The following is a 21,028-nucleotide window of genomic DNA, read 5'->3' as shown; positions in this document are numbered from 1 at the left end:
CACAGCTCAGCAGACAGTATCACACATGATAGGATTAGATACACAGCTCAGCAGCCCGTATCACCTATAAGAGGCTTAGATACAGGAACATTTGTGTGTACAGGTCAGTAAGTTTGTGCCCCCTGCAGGCGCAGTAAATAAACATTCGCTTGGACACACAGAACTTGGAAATATTCTTTAAAAACACAACAATGCAGGAAAGACCCTTCCAAAATCACAAACCCCTCCAGGTGGGGACATATTGCTGTGTTAACCCTTTGCTGCATTCTGTCGGGAGCCTTTGTGGCCGGGGTCCGGGTCCGTGTTACTGTAGGAAGCGCCTCTTATCTGGAGACATCATGGATTTGATCGCCGGCCCATCACCCTGACCCGGTTCTCAGCGTTGTCTGGGGGATAGGAGCTTTGATGAAATATGTTCCTCTTGTCCTACAGACCCAGCCATTGACCTTCCTGGCCCGAACCCCCGGGGGCCACAGTGTAGAAGTCCATAATATGCCCGGCAGGGATGATGTAATGGAGAATGATCCCAGTTCTGCTTCTTGAGGGTTGTGTTGTAGGAACCTGAAGCATCTCCATGGTGCAACCTTGTCCATATATAATGTAATGGGACTGTCCACGTGTCTCTTCTGTAGACGGTGGTGGAGTTGACTCTTCCAATTTGTTTAAGATCCGGACAGTGGACCTCAATGTCCTTATGTAGAACATCACAATGGATTTTGTGGTTTCCACCTCGACAGGTTTCGGAAGATCACAGTGTAGGACTTTACCAATATAAAGGAGGCAATGGAGATTACGAAGTCTCTAGACCACATGATCTGCTGGCATTCCTGAGTTTTTAAGGGTATTGGTTGATCATTGTCTTAGAGGTTTGGCCACAATCAATAGTGGAGAAGACCTTCGAGTTGGGTGGTTGGCAAGACCTATTTGGCACAGAAGACGTATTTCTAGTTCCTTAAGACTTCCCACTACGATCACATTGATATGGACGTTGTCAACATAGATATATTGATTCGACCCAAGACTTCTTCAAGACGCGGCACTGGCATGGCCGCAAGTTGTGGTGAATTGGTTGAGAAATACGAATGTTGACCAAACCCATGGCTACCATAACTAATGAGGGAGCCCTTAATGATGGTGGTTGGACTAACTGGAGGTAGAGATGATGGGTTTACTGATATTTAATGATTATTAATGGCCGACTGGGAATTTAGTAAGGCATTCTCCTCAAGACGAAGGAGAACTTCACACGGGTGGGATGCAGGACCCCTATCACCCCGATACTTATTCAAGTTTTAGTCAATGATATGTTTAGTTTAAGGACTAGCTTATAGTAGCAGCACTGACCCTAATACAAGTTTATGACTCCTTCAAGATTATGGTCGAATTTCCAGCCAAGCCCATGAGGGACCTAAGTGGTGTTGGGTTGGAAGGGCTAATTTTGAGGACCATGAATAGACCTAAGAGGTGGTGGGTTGGAAGGGCTAATTTTGAGGACCGTGAATATAACAACACTTAACGGAGACTCATGGTCAAAGCAATATTGTTATGAACTATTTAAGGAGTCCTATCATTTGTGAGCCGTTGTAAAGTTATTTTTGCCATAGGTTCTGATTGCCTGGGTCAGGAGGCTGCATGTAAAGCAACATTAATTTGGTATGTGTTTTGATGTGGTAAAAAAGTTGTACTTGTGGTCGAAAACATTTGTTTTGATGGATGGAAATGACTTAAAGGGTATGAACACAAAAAATAGTCTTGAATAAAAATAAATCCTTTTGTGTATAGAGCTTCTATACAAACCTATGTGTCTCCATGGTTACAGACTACAAACAATCCTGTGTAGTCAGATCCTGCATTTAAACTCTGTCCCCTACTTCAGATAGAAGGGAGTAAGAGTGCAGAATCAGACTACACATGTTTCGTTTGTAGTCTTTTTCCACGAAGACACATAGGTCTGCATAGGTGCTGTATACGAAAAACGGAAAAAACTTCTAATCAAGGCTATTTTCACAGTTGCTTCATTTTTAATTTGAGATATATTGGCACATTAAATTAAATGGTTGCCAAAGTGTTCATGCCCTTCATTGTGTACATAAGTCCCATACAACAGTTTTGTCATTGATTAACAGTCGTGTTGTTTATAACAGTCCGATCAGATTCTAAATTACTTACAAAAATTAACAAGCAAGACGGGGTTCTGTGAAGAGGCCAAATATTGTCCCCGGTTGGTGCCACCGTCATCTCACCAGTTCAATATCTATTTAATAATATTAGAAATCCAATACTGTATCCAAACAAGTTCTCCATCTGACCTGGATTTTTTGCGCGTATTTTTGGGATTCTTGTTATTAATGGCTTATTTGTGGATTTCGGCTCTCGCTATCGAATTTCCACTCATTCTTCCCCTCTCTATTGTCTGACCTGAAGACCAAAGTGCATTACTTTATAGTAGGGAGGGAAGGGTAAAACATCACACGAATGTGGGGTCAATCTTTACCCCATTGCGGTGCCACTTTTTCCTCTATGTACACCAGATGCCTGGAATCCTGCCTACCCCATCCTAATCCTTCTGAACTCTTTATCCAAATGTAACACTGGTTGGAGTCATGATCCCCAACCCTGGCCGACCCCTCCCATATTCTATCCATCAGGGTAATAAGCTTTGGTCAAACAGGGGTTGTCCTGCGGTTTACCACACTGATGTTAAAACCTTCCTTCAGTTCTTTCTGAAAGCAGTTATGGACTTGCATAAAACTGACGTCTTGGTCTGGGTTAAAGCTGGCAGCTGTTGTGATTTTCAAAGGTTCCCTGGAGAGAGTATACATGGAAATGTCACCCATCGGGATGGCACTGGCATACTTGATGGCAAGTGGAGACACTTCCCGGGACGGAGAAGTTTCTGTAGACCTGGAGCTTGACCTGGAGCGTCTTCGGCGATACCTGTAGCTCGGCATTCTGGCGTAGGGGGAGGAGGACGTGGTCTTTATGAATTCCCTCTTGGACTTGAATCTTATCTCTTTGTTCCTTTCTATATAGATATTTACAGCCAGGACCCCGATAGTCTCTGCCACAATAAAGGACAGCGCCCCGAAATAGAAGGACCAGCCGTAGTTATAATGGTTCTTCTTATCCTCGTCCTTCTTATCGCTGGGGTCTCCGGCGTTGCTGGAAATATAAACTATGATCCCAATGATATTACTGAGTCCTGTGAACAGAAAGAAAAGCATTAAGCTGTGAGGAGACACCGGAGGCGGAGTCCAGACTACCTAAGACTCCAATAGACAATGTAGGGGAGGTGGAGTCTGTTCCGTTAGAGCACCGCCATGATCAGAACGGCAGTTTAAAGCATAGGGGAGGGACAGAGCAGCAGCCTTAACCTCTGAGACTGGAGGCGGAGTCCAGACTACCTCACACTCTGATTATAGCTTTGCCTTAATGAAACAGAGCTGCAGTTTAAAGTATGGCGGTAGGACAGAGCAGTATCCTCTGACACTAGAGGTGCAGTTTAGACTACATCAGACTCCAGTAGACCATGCAGATGATCTGGAGTCCCTGATTATAGCTGAACGAGGCGGCAGTTTAAAGCATGGGGAAAAGACAGAGCAACAGCCTGAGCTTTTGATGAGACTGGAGGCAGAGTTTAGACGACCTCAGACTCCAATAGACAAGGTAGATGAGTTGTAGTCACCGATCATACCTCAATCATACCTATGGCGTAATGCTACAGAGCTGCAGTTTAAAGTATGGGGGAGGGAGAGAGCAGCAGCCTTAACCTCTGAGACTGGAGTCCAGACTACCCAAACTCCTAGATACTCCATAGTGATCACATTGCTGGTGATGGGGCAATGATTACAATGGGTTAATAATAGGTCTATAATATAATATTACTCACCAGCTGCCACGAAGAGGATGCCCGCGCTCAGGATAATGTTATTCCTCCTGTTATAGATGCGTCCTGCCCCGACACACAGGCCGCCCAGTAATAGTAAGATGGTGCTGAGGATGGGGAACACGCTGGAGGCGCGGACGATACCTGCAGGGAATAGAACGGGGACAGTATTACAGATCAGAGCTGGATGATGGGGATTGGACTCCTCACTGCCATGTCATCACCCGCCCCATCATGTTCCTTGCCATTAGCAGAGTTCGGGCCCGTGCTGGGTAATTGCTCGTAGTCTCCTGACAGATAAGTGAGTGACGGGCGCCCGGCAGCGTCTACGGTCAGTGATTGGAGGGTCAGGGCTCCGGGGCGTCACGCAGCATCAGCTTCAATCTGTAACCAGCTCAGATCACAGGGGCGCAAAATCTGCAGAATATAGCAAGCATTACACTCCACAGCCCACAGGGGGCGCTCTATGTAACGGGTGTATGTACCTACTATGGAGGCCGGGGCCAGCAGTCCAACCGCCCGAAAGGCAAGCATTGAAATCCGTGCTGGGGAGGTCTGGCCCGGTGCCCTCCGATGACACTGGGCTCGGTGCCCTATGGAGAAGGGTTACAGGTGCTGGAAGAGGAAATAGGGGTTCAGGGGCCATGGAGGGTGTGCAGTGTGGGGCAAGAGGGTTTAGGGGCTCACAGGGTTCATGAGGGGGATGATCAGGTTATTGAGTAGTGGGGTCAGAGGATACAGGGCAGTGGGGTTACAGGGTTCTGCGGCTACCATGGAGTTTCTGTGGGTCAGTGAGACAATGCGGTGTCGGGACTGATGGGGGCGCTGTTGGCGTTCAGGCTGCTGAGGGTGCGGATGGTGGGACAATGTGGGTCAGGGGCAAATGGGGCTGTTGTCAATGATTGGTCTGCCGGGTGAGGGTTGGGGAACCTGCTTTGTTGCTATGAGCCCCCACCCTGCGTTACTGGAATTCATAAAAGGCCTAAGGAATTTTTGATAAATTTCTGAGCTTTTCCATTGGTCGCAGATCTAGATCAGCCGCATTATTGCTTCACCTCCGGGCGGCCGGGTCACCGCTCGTTACGTTGTATTGTGAGATTGGTGTCCGTGTAGTGTGGGGGAGGGGTAACGCGTCAGTGTAGTGTGGGGGAGGGGTAACGCGTCAGTGTAGTGTGGGGGAGGGGTAACGCGTCAGTGTAGTGTGGGGGAGGGGTAACGCTTCAGCGTACTGTGGCGGAGGGGTAACGCGTCAGTGTAGTGTGGGGGAGGGGTAACGCGTAAGTGTAGTGTGGGGGAGGGGTAACGCGTCAGTGTAGTGTGGGGGAGGGGTAACGGTTCAGTGTAGTGTGGGGGAGGGGTAACGCGTCAGTGTACTGTGGGGGAGGGGTAACGCTTCAGTGTAGTGTGGGGGAGGGGTAACACGTCAGTGTAGTGTGGGGGAGGGGTAACGCGTCAGTGTAGTGTGGGGTGCGGCGGTCTGAGCGGCTCTCGGGGGTCCGGCGGTCTGGGCGGCTCTCCGGCGGTCTGAGCGGCTCTCAGGGGTCCGGCGGTCTGAGCGGCTCTCGGGGGTCCGGCGGTCTGGGCGGCTCTCGGGGGTCCGGCGGTCTGGGCGGCTCTCCGGCGGTCTGAGCGGCTCTCAGGGGTCCGGCGGTCTGAGCAGCTCTCAGGGGTCTGGCGGTCTGAGCGGCTCTCGGGGGTCCGGCGGTCTGAGCGGTTCTCGGGGGTCCGGCGGTCTGGGAGCGGCTCTCCGGCGGTCTGAGCGGCTCTCAGGGGTCCGGCGGTCTGAGCGGCTCTCGGGGGTCCGGCGGTCTGGGCGGCTCTCCGGTGGTCTGAGCGGCTCTCAGGGGTCCGGTGGTCTGACCAGCTCTCAGGGGTCTGGTGGTCTGAGCGGCTCTCGGGGGTCCGGCGGTCTGAGCGGTTCTCGGGGTCCGGCGGTCTGGGCGGCTCTCCGGCGGTCTGAGCGGCTCTCAGGGGTCCGGCGGTCTGAGCGGCTCTCGGGGGTCCGGCGGTCTGGGCGGCTCTCCGGCGGTCTGAGCGGCTCTCAGGGGTCCGGCGGTCTGAGCGGCTCTCGGGGGTCCGGCGGTCTGAGCCGCTCTCAGGGGTCCGGCGGTCTGGGCGGCTCTCCGGCGGTCTGAGCGGCTCTCTGGGGTCTGGCGGTCTGAGCGGCTCTCGGGGTCCGGCGGTCTGAGCGGTTCTCGGGGGTCCGGCGGTCTGAGCGGTTCTCGGGGGTCGGTTCTCCGCTCGTCTGTGTTTGGCTCTTTGCGTGGAAATCTCCGATATGTTTTTAAATAAAACAGAGAAGGATAAAAAATAGGAGGGGTCTCCGGTCTGGGGTCTATTTACGGGGTCTGTATTTATTTGGGGGGTCTGTATTAGTTTAGGGATGTGATGAAGGGGCATCACACACTACTTGTGACTCATATGCCGTAGGTTAGGGGCGTGTCGTCTGTTAATAGGCGGGGCATAATTCCCAATGTTTTGGAGCACCGCTCCCTGTTGTCCCTTCTCAAAAGTTGGAAAATGTAAAATAAAGTTTATTGAATAAAGTGAGCGGGGGAGCAAGAGACTTCTCTTCAACAAACTTTATTTATACTTACACTTGGCTTAGTGTCAGTAAGCTGTTGGTAAAGGAGTGTTCATTTATGTCGTGATGTAGTGATGGGCAAAGCCGTACATCCTATAGAGGGAGCACAAGTGGCTGCTGCGGGGCCCTTAGAGAGTGGGGCTCAGCCCTAGTTAGTCCTCAATCCCCTTTGCGATTAAGTGCTGGACTCTCCTGCGTCGTTAGAAAAGAAGGGGGAGGGGTAATTGGCCGAAGTGTCACGGAGGAGGAAACAAACACCAGACCCTTCTGTCCTGGGTGGCAAATCTGATATAATGGGGGCCCCGGTTTGACCCCCTCTCTTCTATGTATTTGACTGGTGATGCGTCAGGAGGCTACAAACTGCTCTTCTTGGTCCCCGTGTAATTGCTCTTTTTTTTTTCTTTCCTTTAAATCTGAATAACTGCAAAATAGTGAAAAAACCGCACGTATGTCGCTCAGAGAGGCAGCAAGAGCAGTGATCGCCGCTGCCGGTGCAGCAAATGAGGTGTGAAGGAGTAGACGTGCGCGGTAATGACAGCGATCATCCGAGAAAACCTCTCCCCGAGCGACCGTGACATCACAAAGAGACCGCCAATTACACCGCAAAATGTCTATAAAAAGCGTCATCACATCTGTGCGACAAGAAACCCGAGACGTGACCGCAGCGTAATCACCCAACTATTATATCTATATACAACTATTACTACTGACAACCAGCCTGTATATCATGTGTGAGAGGTTGTCACAGCCCCGCCCCCTGTTACTGACATCACTGATATATAATATAATTACATGTGATCAGACATGAGATCCACACATCTTATATACAGTAACAGCTATTCATCTATTACTACTGACAACCAGCCTGTATATCATGTGTGAGAGGTTGTCACAGCCCCGCCCCCTGTTACTGACATCACTGATATATAATATAATTACACTGTGATCAGACATGAGATCCACACATCTTATATACAGTAACAGCTATTCATCTATTACTACTGACAACCAGCCTGTATATCATGTGTGAGAGGTTGTCACAGCCCCGCCCCCTGTTACTGACATCACTGATATATAATATAATTACATTGTGATCAGACATGAGATCCACACATCTTATATACAGTCACAGCTATTCATCTATTACTACTGACAACCAGCCTGTATATCATGTGTGAGAGGTTGTCACAGCTCCGCCCCCTGTTACTGACATCACTGATATATAATATAATTACATTGTGATCAGACATGAGATCCACACATCTTATATACAGTCACAGCTATTCATCTATTACTACTGACAACCAGCCTGTATATCATGTGTGAGAGGTTGTCACAGCCCCGCCCCCTGTTACTGACATCACTGATATATAATATAAGTACATTGTGATCAGACATGAGATCCACACATCTTATATACAGTCACAGCTATTCATCTATTACTACTGACAACCAGCCTGTATATCATGTGTGAGAGGTTGTCACAGCCCCGCCCCCTGTTACTGACATCACTGATATATAATATAATTACATGTGATCAGACATGAGATCCACACATCTTATATACAGTCACAGCTATTCATCTATTACTACTGACAACCAGCCTGTATATCATGTGTGAGAGGTTGTCACAGCTCCGCCCCCTGTTACTGACATCACTGATATATAATATAATTACATTGTGATCAGACATGAGATCCACACATCTTATATACAGTGACAGCTATTCATCTATTACTACTGACAACCAGCCTGTGTATCATGTGTGAGATGTTGTCACAGCCCCGCCCCCTGTTACTGACATCACTGATATATAATATAATTACACTGATCAGACATGAGATCCACACATCTTATATACAGTAACAGCTATTCATCTATTACTACTGACAACCTGCCTGTATATCATGTGTGAGAGGTTGTCACAGCCCCGCCCCCTGTTACTGACATCACTGATATATAATATAATTACATGTGATCAGACATGAGATCCACACATCTTATATACAGTCACAGCTATTCATCTATTACTACTGACAACCAGCCTGTATATCATGTGTGAGAGGTTGTCACAGCCCCGCCCCCTATTACTGACATCACTGATATATAATATAATTACATTGTGATCAGACATGAGATCCACACATCTTATATACAGTAACAGCTATTCATCTATTACTACTGACAACCTGCCTGTATACCATGTGTGAGAGGTTGTCACAGCCCCGCCCCCTGTTACTGACATCACTGATATATAATATAAGTACATTGTGATCAGACATGAGATCCACACATCTTATATACAGTCACAGCTATTCATCTATTACTACTGACAACCAGCCTGTATATCATGTGTGAGAGGTTGTCACAGCTCCGCCCCCTGTTACTGACATCACTGATATATAATATAATTACACTGTGATCAGACATGAGATCCACACATCTTATATACAGTCACAGCTATTCATCTATTACTACTGACAACCAGCCTGTATATCATGTGTGAGAGGTTGTCACAGCCCCGCCCCTGTTACTGACATCACTGATATATAATATAATTACATTGTGATCAGACATGAGATCCACACATCTTATATACAGTAACAGCTATTCATCTATTACTACTGACAACCAGCCTGTATATCATGTGTGAGAGGTTGTCACAGCTCCGCCCCCTGTTACTGACATCACTGATATATAATATAATTACATTGTGATCAGACATGAGATCCACACATCTTATATACAGTCACAGCTATTCATCTATTACAACTGACAACCAGCCTGTATATCATGTGTGAGAGGTTGTCACAGCTCCGCCCCCTGTTACTGACATCACTGATATATAATATAATTACATTGTGATCAGACATGAGATCCTCACATCTTATATACAGTGACAGCTATTCATCTATTACTACTGACAACCAGCCTGTGTATCATGTGTGAGATGTTGTCACAGCCCCGCCCCCTGTTACTGACATCACTGATATATAATATAATTACACTGTGATCAGACATGAGATCCACACATCTTATATACAGTCACAGCTATTCATCTATTACTACTGACAACCAGCCTGTATATCATGTGTGAGAGGTTGTCACAGCCCCGCCCCCTGTTACTGACATCACTGATATATAATATAATTACATTGTGATCAGACATGAGATCCACACATCTTATATACAGTAACAGCTATTCATCTATTACTACTGACAACCAGCCTGTATATCATGTGTGAGGGGTTGTCACAGCCCCGCCCCTGTTACTGACATCACTGATATATAATATAATTACATTGTGATCAGACATGAGATCCACACATCTTATATACAGTAACAGCTATTCATCTATTACTACTGACAACCAGCCTGTATATCATGTGTGAGAGGTTGTCACAGCCCCGCCCCCTGTTACTGACATCACTGATATATAATATAATTACATTGTGATCAGACATGAGATCCACACATCTTATATACAGTCACAGCTATTCATCTATTACTACTGACAACCAGCCTGTATATCATGTGTGAGAGGTTGTCACAGCCCCGCCCCCTGTTACTGACATCACTGATATCATGTGTGAGAGGTTGTCACAGCCCCGCCCCCTGTTACTGACATCACTGATATATAATATAATTACATGAGATCCACACACCTTATATACAGTCACAGCTATTCATCTATTACTACTGACCACCAGCCTGTATAACATGTGTGAGAGGTTGTCACAGCCCCGCCCCCTGTTACTGACATCACTGATATATAATATAATTACACTGTGATCAGACATGAGATCCACACATCTTATATACAGTAACAGCTATTCATCTATTACCACTGACACCAGCCTGTATATCATGTGTGAGAGGTTGTCACAGCCCCGCCCCCTGTTACTGACATCACTGATATATAATATAATTACACTGTGATCAGACATGAGATCCACACATCTTATATACAGTCACAGCTATTCATCTATTACTACTGACAACCAGCCTGTATATCATGTGTGAGAGGTTGTCACAGCCCCGCCCCCTGTTACTGACATCACTGATATATAATATAATTACATGTGATCAGACATGAGATCCACACATCTTATATACAGTCACAGCTATTCATCTATTACTACTGACAACCAGCCTGTATATCGTGTGTGAGAGGTTGTCACAGCCCCGCCCCCTGTTACTGACATCACTGATATATAATATAATTACATTGTGATCAGACATGAGATCCACACATCTTATATACAGTAACAGCTATTCATCTATAACTACTGACAACCAGCCTGTATATCATGTGTGAGAGGTTGTCACAGCTCCGCCCCCTGTTACTGACATCACTGATATATAATATAATTACATGTGATCAGACATGAGATCCACACATCTTCTATACAGTAACAGCTATTCATCTATTACTACTGACAACCAGCCTGTATATCATGTGTGAGAGGTTGTCACAGCCCCGCTCCCTGTTACTGACATCACTGATATATAATATAATTACATGTGATCAGACATGAGATCCACACATCTTATATACAGTCACAGCTATTCATCTATTACTACTGACAACCAGCCTGTATATCATGTGTGAGAGGTTGTCACAGCCCCGCCCCCTGTTACTGACATCACTGATATATAATATAATTACATGTGATCAGACATGAGATCCACACATCTTATATACAGTCACAGCTATTCATCTATTACTACTGACAACCAGCCTGTATATCGTGTGTGAGAGGTTGTCACAGCCCCGCCCCCCGTTACTGACATCACTGATATATAATATAATTACATTGTGATCAGACATGAGATCCACACATCTTATATACAGTAACAGCTATTCATCTATTACTACTGACAACCAGCCTGTATATCATGTGTGAGAGGTTGTCACAGCCCCGCCCCCTGTTACTGACATCACTGATATATAATATAATTACACTGTGATCAGACATGAGATCCACACATCTTATATACAGTAACAGCTATTCATCTATAACTACTGACAACCAGCCTGTATATCATGTGTGAGAGGTTGTCACAGCTCCGCCCCCTGTTACTGACATCACTGATATATAATATAATTACATGTGGTCAGACATGAGATCCACACATCTTATATACAGTAACAGCTATTCATCTATTACTACAGACAACCAGCCTGTATATCATGTGTGAGAGGTTGTCACAGCCCCGCCCCCTGTTACTGACATCACTGATATATAATATAATTACATTGTGATCAGACATGAGATCCACACATCTTATATACAGTCACAGCTATTCATCTATTACTACTGACAACCAGCCTGTATATCATGTGTGAGAGGTTGTCACAGCCCCGCCCCCTGTTACTGACATCACTGATATATAATATAATTACATGTGATCAGACATGAGATCCACACATCTTATATACAGTAACAGCTATTCATCTATTACTACTGACAACCAGCCTGTATATCATGTGTGAGAGGTTGTCACAGCCCCGCCCCCTGTTACTGACATCACTGATATATAATATAATTACATGTGATCAGACATGAGATCCACACATCTTATATACAGTGACAGCTATTCATCTATTACTACAGACAATCAGCCTGTATATCATGTGTGAGAGGTTGTCACAGCCCCGCCCCCTGTTACTGACATCACTGATATATAATATAATTACACTGTGATCAGACATGAGATCCACACATCTTATATACAGTCACAGCTATTCATCTATTACTACTGACAACCAGCCTGTATATCATGTGTGAGAGGTTGTCACAGCTCCGCCCCCTGTTACTGACATCACTGATATATAATATAATTACATTGTGATCAGACATGAGATCCACACATCTTATATACAGTCACAGCTATTCATCTATTACTACTGACAACCAGCCTGTATATCATGTGTGAGAGGTTGTCACAGCCCCGCCCCCTGTTACTGACATCACTGATATATAATATAAGTACATTGTGATCAGACATGAGATCCACACATCTTATATACAGTAACAGCTATTCATCTATTACCACTGACACCAGCCTGTATATCATGTGTGAGAGGTTGTCACAGCCCCGCCCCCTGTTACTGACATCACTGATATATAATATAATTACACTGTGATCAGACATGAGATCCACACATCTTATATACAGTAACAGCTATTCATCTATTACTACTGACAACCAGCCTGTATATCATGTGTGAGAGGTTGTCACAGCCCCGCCCCCTGTTACTGACATCACTGATATATAATATAAGTACATTGTGATCAGACATGAGATCCACACATCTTATATACAGTCACAGCTATTCATCTATTACTACTGACAACCAGCCTGTATATCATGTGTGAGAGGTTGTCACAGCCCCGCCCCCTGTTACTGACATCACTGATATATAATATAATTACATTGTGATCAGACATGAGATCCACACATCTTATATACAGTCACAGCTATTCATCTATTACTACTGACAACCAGCCTGTATATCATGTGTGAGAGGTTGTCACAGCCCCGCCCCCTATTACTGACATCACTGATATATAATATAATTACATTGTGATCAGACACGAGATCCACACATCTTATATACAGTAACAGCTATTCATCTATTACTACTGACAACCAGCCTGTGTATCATGTGTGAGATGTTGTCACAGCCCCGCCCCCTGTTACTGACATCACTGATATATAATATAATTACACTGTGATCAGACATGAGATCCACACATCTTATATACAGTAACAGCTATTCATCTATTACTACTGACAACCTGCCTGTATATCATGTGTGAGAGGTTGTCACAGCCCCGCCCCCTGTTACTGACATCACTGATATATAATATAATTACATGTGATCAGACATGAGATCCACACATCTTATATACAGTCACAGCTATTCATCTATTACTACTGACAACCAGCCTGTATATCATGTGTGAGAGGTTGTCACAGCCCCGCCCCCTATTACTGACATCACTGATATATAATATAATTACATTGTGATCAGACACGAGATCCACACATCTTATATACAGTAACAGCTATTCATCTATTACTACTGACAACCTGCCTGTATACCATGTGTGAGAGGTTGTCACAGCCCCGCCCCCTGTTACTGACATCACTGATATATAATATAAGTACATTGTGATCAGACATGAGATCCACACATCTTATATACAGTCACAGCTATTCATCTATTACTACTGACAACCAGCCTGTATATCATGTGTGAGAGGTTGTCACAGCTCCGCCCCCTGTTACTGACATCACTGATATATAATATAATTACACTGTGATCAGACATGAGATCCACACATCTTATATACAGTCACAGCTATTCATCTATTACTACTGACAACCAGCCTGTATATCATGTGTGAGAGGTTGTCACAGCCCCGCCCCTGTTACTGACATCACTGATATATAATATAATTACATTGTGATCAGACATGAGATCCACACATCTTATATACAGTAACAGCTATTCATCTATTACTACTGACAACCAGCCTGTATATCATGTGTGAGAGGTTGTCACAGCTCCGCCCCCTGTTACTGACATCACTGATATATAATATAATTACATTGTGATCAGACATGAGATCCACACATCTTATATACAGTCACAGCTATTCATCTATTACAACTGACAACCAGCCTGTATATCATGTGTGAGAGGTTGTCACAGCTCCGCCCCCTGTTACTGACATCACTGATATATAATATAATTACATTGTGATCAGACATGAGATCCACACATCTTATATACAGTGACAGCTATTCATCTATTACTACTGACAACCAGCCTGTGTATCATGTGTGAGATGTTGTCACAGCCCCGCCCCCTGTTACTGACATCACTGATATATAATATAATTACACTGTGATCAGACATGAGATCCACACATCTTATATACAGTCACAGCTATTCATCTATTACTACTGACAACCAGCCTGTATATCATGTGTGAGAGGTTGTCACAGCCCCGCCCCCTGTTACTGACATCACTGATATATAATATAATTACATTGTGATCAGACATGAGATCCACACATCTTATATACAGTAACAGCTATTCATCTATTACTACTGACAACCAGCCTGTATATCATGTGTGAGGGGTTGTCACAGCCCCGCCCCTGTTACTGACATCACTGATATATAATATAATTACATTGTGATCAGACATGAGATCCACACATCTTATATACAGTAACAGCTATTCATCTATTACTACTGACAACCAGCCTGTATATCATGTGTGAGAGGTTGTCACAGCCCCGCCCCCTGTTACTGACATCACTGATATATAATATAATTACATTGTGATCAGACATGAGATCCACACATCTTATATACAGTCACAGCTATTCATCTATTACTACTGACAACCAGCCTGTATATCATGTGTGAGAGGTTGTCACAGCCCCGCCCCCTGTTACTGACATCACTGATATCATGTGTGAGAGGTTGTCACAGCCCCGCCCCCTGTTACTGACATCACTGATATATAATATAATTACATGAGATCCACACACCTTATATACAGTCACAGCTATTCATCTATTACTACTGACCACCAGCCTGTATAACATGTGTGAGAGGTTGTCACAGCCCCGCCCCCTGTTACTGACATCACTGATATATAATATAATTACACTGTGATCAGACATGAGATCCACACATCTTATATACAGTAACAGCTATTCATCTATTACCACTGACACCAGCCTGTATATCATGTGTGAGAGGTTGTCACAGCTCCGCCCCCTGTTACTGACATCACTGATATATAATATAATTACATTGTGATCAGACATGAGATCCACACATCTTATATACAGTCACAGCTATTCATCTATTACTACTGACAACCAGCCTGTATATCATGTGTGAGAGGTTGTCACAGCCCCGCCCCCTGTTACTGACATCACTGATATATAATATAAGTACATTGTGATCAGACATGAGATCCACACATCTTATATACAGTCACAGCTATTCATCTATTACTACTGACAACCAGCCTGTATATCATGTGTGAGAGGTTGTCACAGCCCCGCCCCCTGTTACTGACATCACTGATATATAATATAATTACATGTGATCAGACATGAGATCCACACATCTTATATACAGTCACAGCTATTCATCTATTACTACTGACAACCAGCCTGTATATCATGTGTGAGAGGTTGTCACAGCTCCGCCCCCTGTTACTGACATCACTGATATATAATATAATTACATTGTGATCAGACATGAGATCCACACATCTTATATACAGTGACAGCTATTCATCTATTACTACTGACAACCAGCCTGTGTATCATGTGTGAGATGTTGTCACAGCCCCGCCCCCTGTTACTGACATCACTGATATATAATATAATTACACTGATCAGACATGAGATCCACACATCTTATATACAGTAACAGCTATTCATCTATTACTACTGACAACCTGCCTGTATATCATGTGTGAGAGGTTGTCACAGCCCCGCCCCCTGTTACTGACATCACTGATATATAATATAATTACATGTGATCAGACATGAGATCCACACATCTTATATACAGTCACAGCTATTCATCTATTACTACTGACAACCAGCCTGTATATCATGTGTGAGAGGTTGTCACAGCCCCGCCCCCTATTACTGACATCACTGATATATAATATAATTACATTGTGATCAGACATGAGATCCACACATCTTATATACAGTAACAGCTATTCATCTATTACTACTGACAACCTGCCTGTATACCATGTGTGAGAGGTTGTCACAGCCCCGCCCCCTGTTACTGACATCACTGATATATAATATAAGTACATTGTGATCAGACATGAGATCCACACATCTTATATACAGTCACAGCTATTCATCTATTACTACTGACAACCAGCCTGTATATCATGTGTGAGAGGTTGTCACAGCTCCGCCCCCTGTTACTGACATCACTGATATATAATATAATTACACTGTGATCAGACATGAGATCCACACATCTTATATACAGTCACAGCTATTCATCTATTACTACTGACAACCAGCCTGTATATCATGTGTGAGAGGTTGTCACAGCCCCGCCCCTGTTACTGACATCACTGATATATAATATAATTACATTGTGATCAGACATGAGATCCACACATCTTATATACAGTAACAGCTATTCATCTATTACTACTGACAACCAGCCTGTATATCATGTGTGAGAGGTTGTCACAGCTCCGCCCCCTGTTACTGACATCACTGATATATAATATAATTACATTGTGATCAGACATGAGATCCACACATCTTATATACAGTCACAGCTATTCATCTATTACAACTGACAACCAGCCTGTATATCATGTGTGAGAGGTTGTCACAGCTCCGCCCCCTGTTACTGACATCACTGATATATAATATAATTACATTGTGATCAGACATGAGATCCTCACATCTTATATACAGTGACAGCTATTCATCTATTACTACTGACAACCAGCCTGTGTATCATGTGTGAGATGTTGTCACAGCCCCGCCCCCTGTTACTGACATCACTGATATATAATATAATTACACTGTGATCAGACATGAGATCCACACATCTTATATACAGTCACAGCTATTCATCTATTACTACTGACAACCAGCCTGTATATCATGTGTGAGAGGTTGTCACAGCCCCGCCCCCTGTTACTGACATCACTGATATATAATATAATTACATTGTGATCAGACATGAGATCCACACATCTTATATACAGTAACAGCTATTCATCTATTACTACTGACAACCAGCCTGTATATCATGTGTGAGGGGTTGTCACAGCCCCGCCCCTGTTACTGACATCACTGATATATAATATAATTACATTGTGATCAGACATGAGATCCACACATCTTATATACAGTAACAGCTATTCATCTATTACTACTGACAACCAGCCTGTATATCATGTGTGAGAGGTTGTCACAGCCCCGCCCCCTGTTACTGACATCACTGATATATAATATAATTACATTGTGATCAGACATGAGATCCACACATCTTATATACAGTCACAGCTATTCATCTATTACTACTGACAACCAGCCTGTATATCATGTGTGAGAGGTTGTCACAGCCCCGCCCCCTGTTACTGACATCACTGATATCATGTGTGAGAGGTTGTCACAGCCCCGCCCCCTGTTACTGACATCACTGATATATAATATAATTACATGAGATCCACACACCTTATATACAGTCACAGCTATTCATCTATTACTACTGACCACCAGCCTGTATAACATGTGTGAGAGGTTGTCACAGCCCCGCCCCCTGTTACTGACATCACTGATATATAATATAATTACACTGTGATCAGACATGAGATCCACACATCTTATATACAGTAACAGCTATTCATCTATTACCACTGACACCAGCCTGTATATCATGTGTGAGAGGTTGTCACAGCCCCGCCCCCTGTTACTGACATCACTGATATATAATATAATTACACTGTGATCAGACATGAGATCCACACATCTTATATACAGTCACAGCTATTCATCTATTACTACTGACAACCAGCCTGTATATCATGTGTGAGAGGTTGTCACAGCCCCGCCCCCTGTTACTGACATCACTGATATATAATATAATTACATGTGATCAGACATGAGATCCACACATCTTATATACAGTCACAGCTATTCATCTATTACTACTGACAACCAGCCTGTATATCGTGTGTGAGAGGTTGTCACAGCCCCGCCCCCTGTTACTGACATCACTGATATATAATATAATTACATTGTGATCAGACATGAGATCCACACATCTTATATACAGTAACAGCTATTCATCTATAACTACTGACAACCAGCCTGTATATCATGTGTGAGAGGTTGTCACAGCTCCGCCCCCTGTTACTGACATCACTGATATATAATATAATTACATGTGATCAGACATGAGATCCACACATCTTCTATACAGTAACAGCTATTCATCTATTACTACTGACAACCTGCCTGTGTATCATGTGTGAGAGGTTGTCAGAGCCCCGCCCCCTGTTACTGACATCACTAATATATAATATAATTACATGTGATCAGACATGAGATCCACACATCTTATATACAGTAACAGCTATTCATCTATTACTACTGACAACCAGCCTGTATATCATGTGTGAGAGGTTGTCACAGCTCCGCCCCCTGTTACTGACATCACTGATATATAATATAATTACACTGTGATCAGACATGAGATCCACACATCTTATATACAGTAACAGCTATTCATCTATTACTACTGACAACCAGCCTGTATATCATGTGTGAGAGGTTGTCACAGCCCCGCTCCCTGTTACTGACATCACTGATATATAATATAATTACATGTGATCAGACATGAGATCCACACATCTTATATACAGTAACAGCTATTCATCTATTACTACTGACAACCAGCCTGTATATCATGTGTGAGAGGTTGTCACAGCCCCGCCCCCTGTTACTGACATCACTGATATATAATATAATTACATGTGATCAGACATGAGATCCACACATCTTATATACAGTCACAGCTATTCATCTATTACTACTGACAACCAGCCTGTATATCGTGTGTGAGAGGTTGTCACAGCCCCGCCCCCCGTTACTGACATCACTGATATATAATATAATTACATTGTGATCAGACATGAGATCCACACATCTTATATACAGTAACAGCTATTCATCTATAACTACTGACAACCAGCCTGTATATCATGTGTGAGAGGTTGTCACAGCTCCGCCCCCTGTTACTGACATCACTGATATATAATATAATTACATGTGGTCAGACATGAGATCCACACATCTTATATACAGTAACAGCTATTCATCTATTACTACAGACAACCAGCCTGTATATCATGTGTGAGAGGTTGTCACAGCCCCGCCCCCTGTTACTGACATCACTGATATATAATATAATTACATTGTGATCAGACATGAGATCCACACATCTTATATACAGTCACAGCTATTCATCTATTACTACTGACAACCAGCCTGTATATCATGTGTGAGAGGTTGTCACAGCCCCGCCCCCTGTTACTGACATCACTGATATATAATATAATTACATGTGATCAGACATGAGATCCACACATCTTATATACAGTAACAGCTATTCATCTATTACTACTGACAACCAGCCTGTATATCATGTGTGAGAGGTTGTCACAGCCCCGCCCCCTGTTACTGACATCACTGATATATAATATAATTACATGTGATCAGACATGAGATCCACACATCTTATATACAGTGACAGCTATTCATCTATTACTACAGACAATCAGCCTGTATATCATGTGTGAGAGGTTGTCACAGCCCCGCCCCCTGTTACTGACATCACTGATATATAATATAATTACACTGTGATCAGACATGAGATCCACACATCTTATATACAGTCACAGCTATTCATCTATTACTACTGACAACCAGCCTGTATATCATGTGTGAGAGGTTGTCACAGCTCCGCCCCCTGTTACTGACATCACTGATATATAATATAATTACATTGTGATCAGACATGAGATCCACACATCTTATATACAGTCACAGCTATTCATCTATTACTACTGACAACCAGCCTGTATATCATGTGTGAGAGGTTGTCACAGCCCCGCCCCCTGTTACTGACATCACTGATATATAATATAAGTACATTGTGATCAGACATGAGATCCACACATCTTATATACAGTAACAGCTATTCATCTATTACCACTGACACCAGCCTGTATATCATGTGTGAGAGGTTGTCACAGCCCCGCCCCCTGTTACTGACATCACTGATATATAATATAATTACACTGTGATCAGACATGAGATCCACACATCTTATATACAGTCACAGCTATTCATCTATTACTACTGACAACCAGCCTGTATATCATGTGTGAGAGGTTGTCACAGCCCCGCCCCTGTTACTGACATCACTGATATATAATATAATTACATTGTGATCAGACATGAGATCCACACATCTTATATACAGTAACAGCTATTCATCTATTACTACTGACAACCAGCCTGTATATCATGTGTGAGAGGTTGTCACAGCTCCGCCCCCTGTTACTGACATCACTGATATATAATATAATTACATTGTGATCAGACATGAGATCCACACATCTTATATACAGTCACAGCTATTCATCTATTACTACTGACAACCAGCCTGTATATCATGTGTGAGAGGTTGTCACAGCCCCGCCCCCTATTACTGACATCACTGATATATAATATAATTACATTGTGATCAGACACGAGATCCACACATCTTATATACAGTAACAGCTATTCATCTATTACTACTGACAACCAGCCTGTGTATCATGTGTGAGATGTTGTCACAGCCCCGCCCCCTGTTACTGACATCACTGATATATAATATAATTACACTGTGATCAGACATGAGATCCACACATCTTATATACAGTAACAGCTATTCATCTATTACTACTGAC

The 21,028-nt window shown here is 43.6% G+C and overlaps 1 protein-coding gene across 1 annotated transcript in view; it reads right to left on the bottom strand.

Annotated features, from left to right (window-relative positions):
• Positions 1–192: 192 nt before the first annotated feature.
• CACNG4 (calcium voltage-gated channel auxiliary subunit gamma 4) overlaps positions 193–21,028 on the bottom strand; it is a 77,855-nt gene continuing 57,019 nt past the window's right edge. Inside the window, exons 3-4 of the mRNA XM_075846444.1 lie at positions 3,890–4,030; positions 193–3,202 (exon numbers count right to left, since the gene is read on the bottom strand). Of these exons, the coding sequence (XP_075702559.1) occupies positions 2,664–3,202; positions 3,890–4,030 (680 nt within the window). The 3' untranslated portion in view covers positions 193–2,663. The remainder of the gene's footprint in view (positions 3,203–3,889; positions 4,031–21,028) is intronic.

This window comes from Rhinoderma darwinii, chromosome 13 (assembly GCF_050947455.1).
Source record: "Rhinoderma darwinii isolate aRhiDar2 chromosome 13, aRhiDar2.hap1, whole genome shotgun sequence".
Classification (NCBI taxonomy): Eukaryota; Metazoa; Chordata; class Amphibia; order Anura; family Rhinodermatidae; genus Rhinoderma; species Rhinoderma darwinii.
Note: the sequence above shows the minus strand (reverse complement) of the source record. Positions and strands in the feature narration are given on the sequence as shown.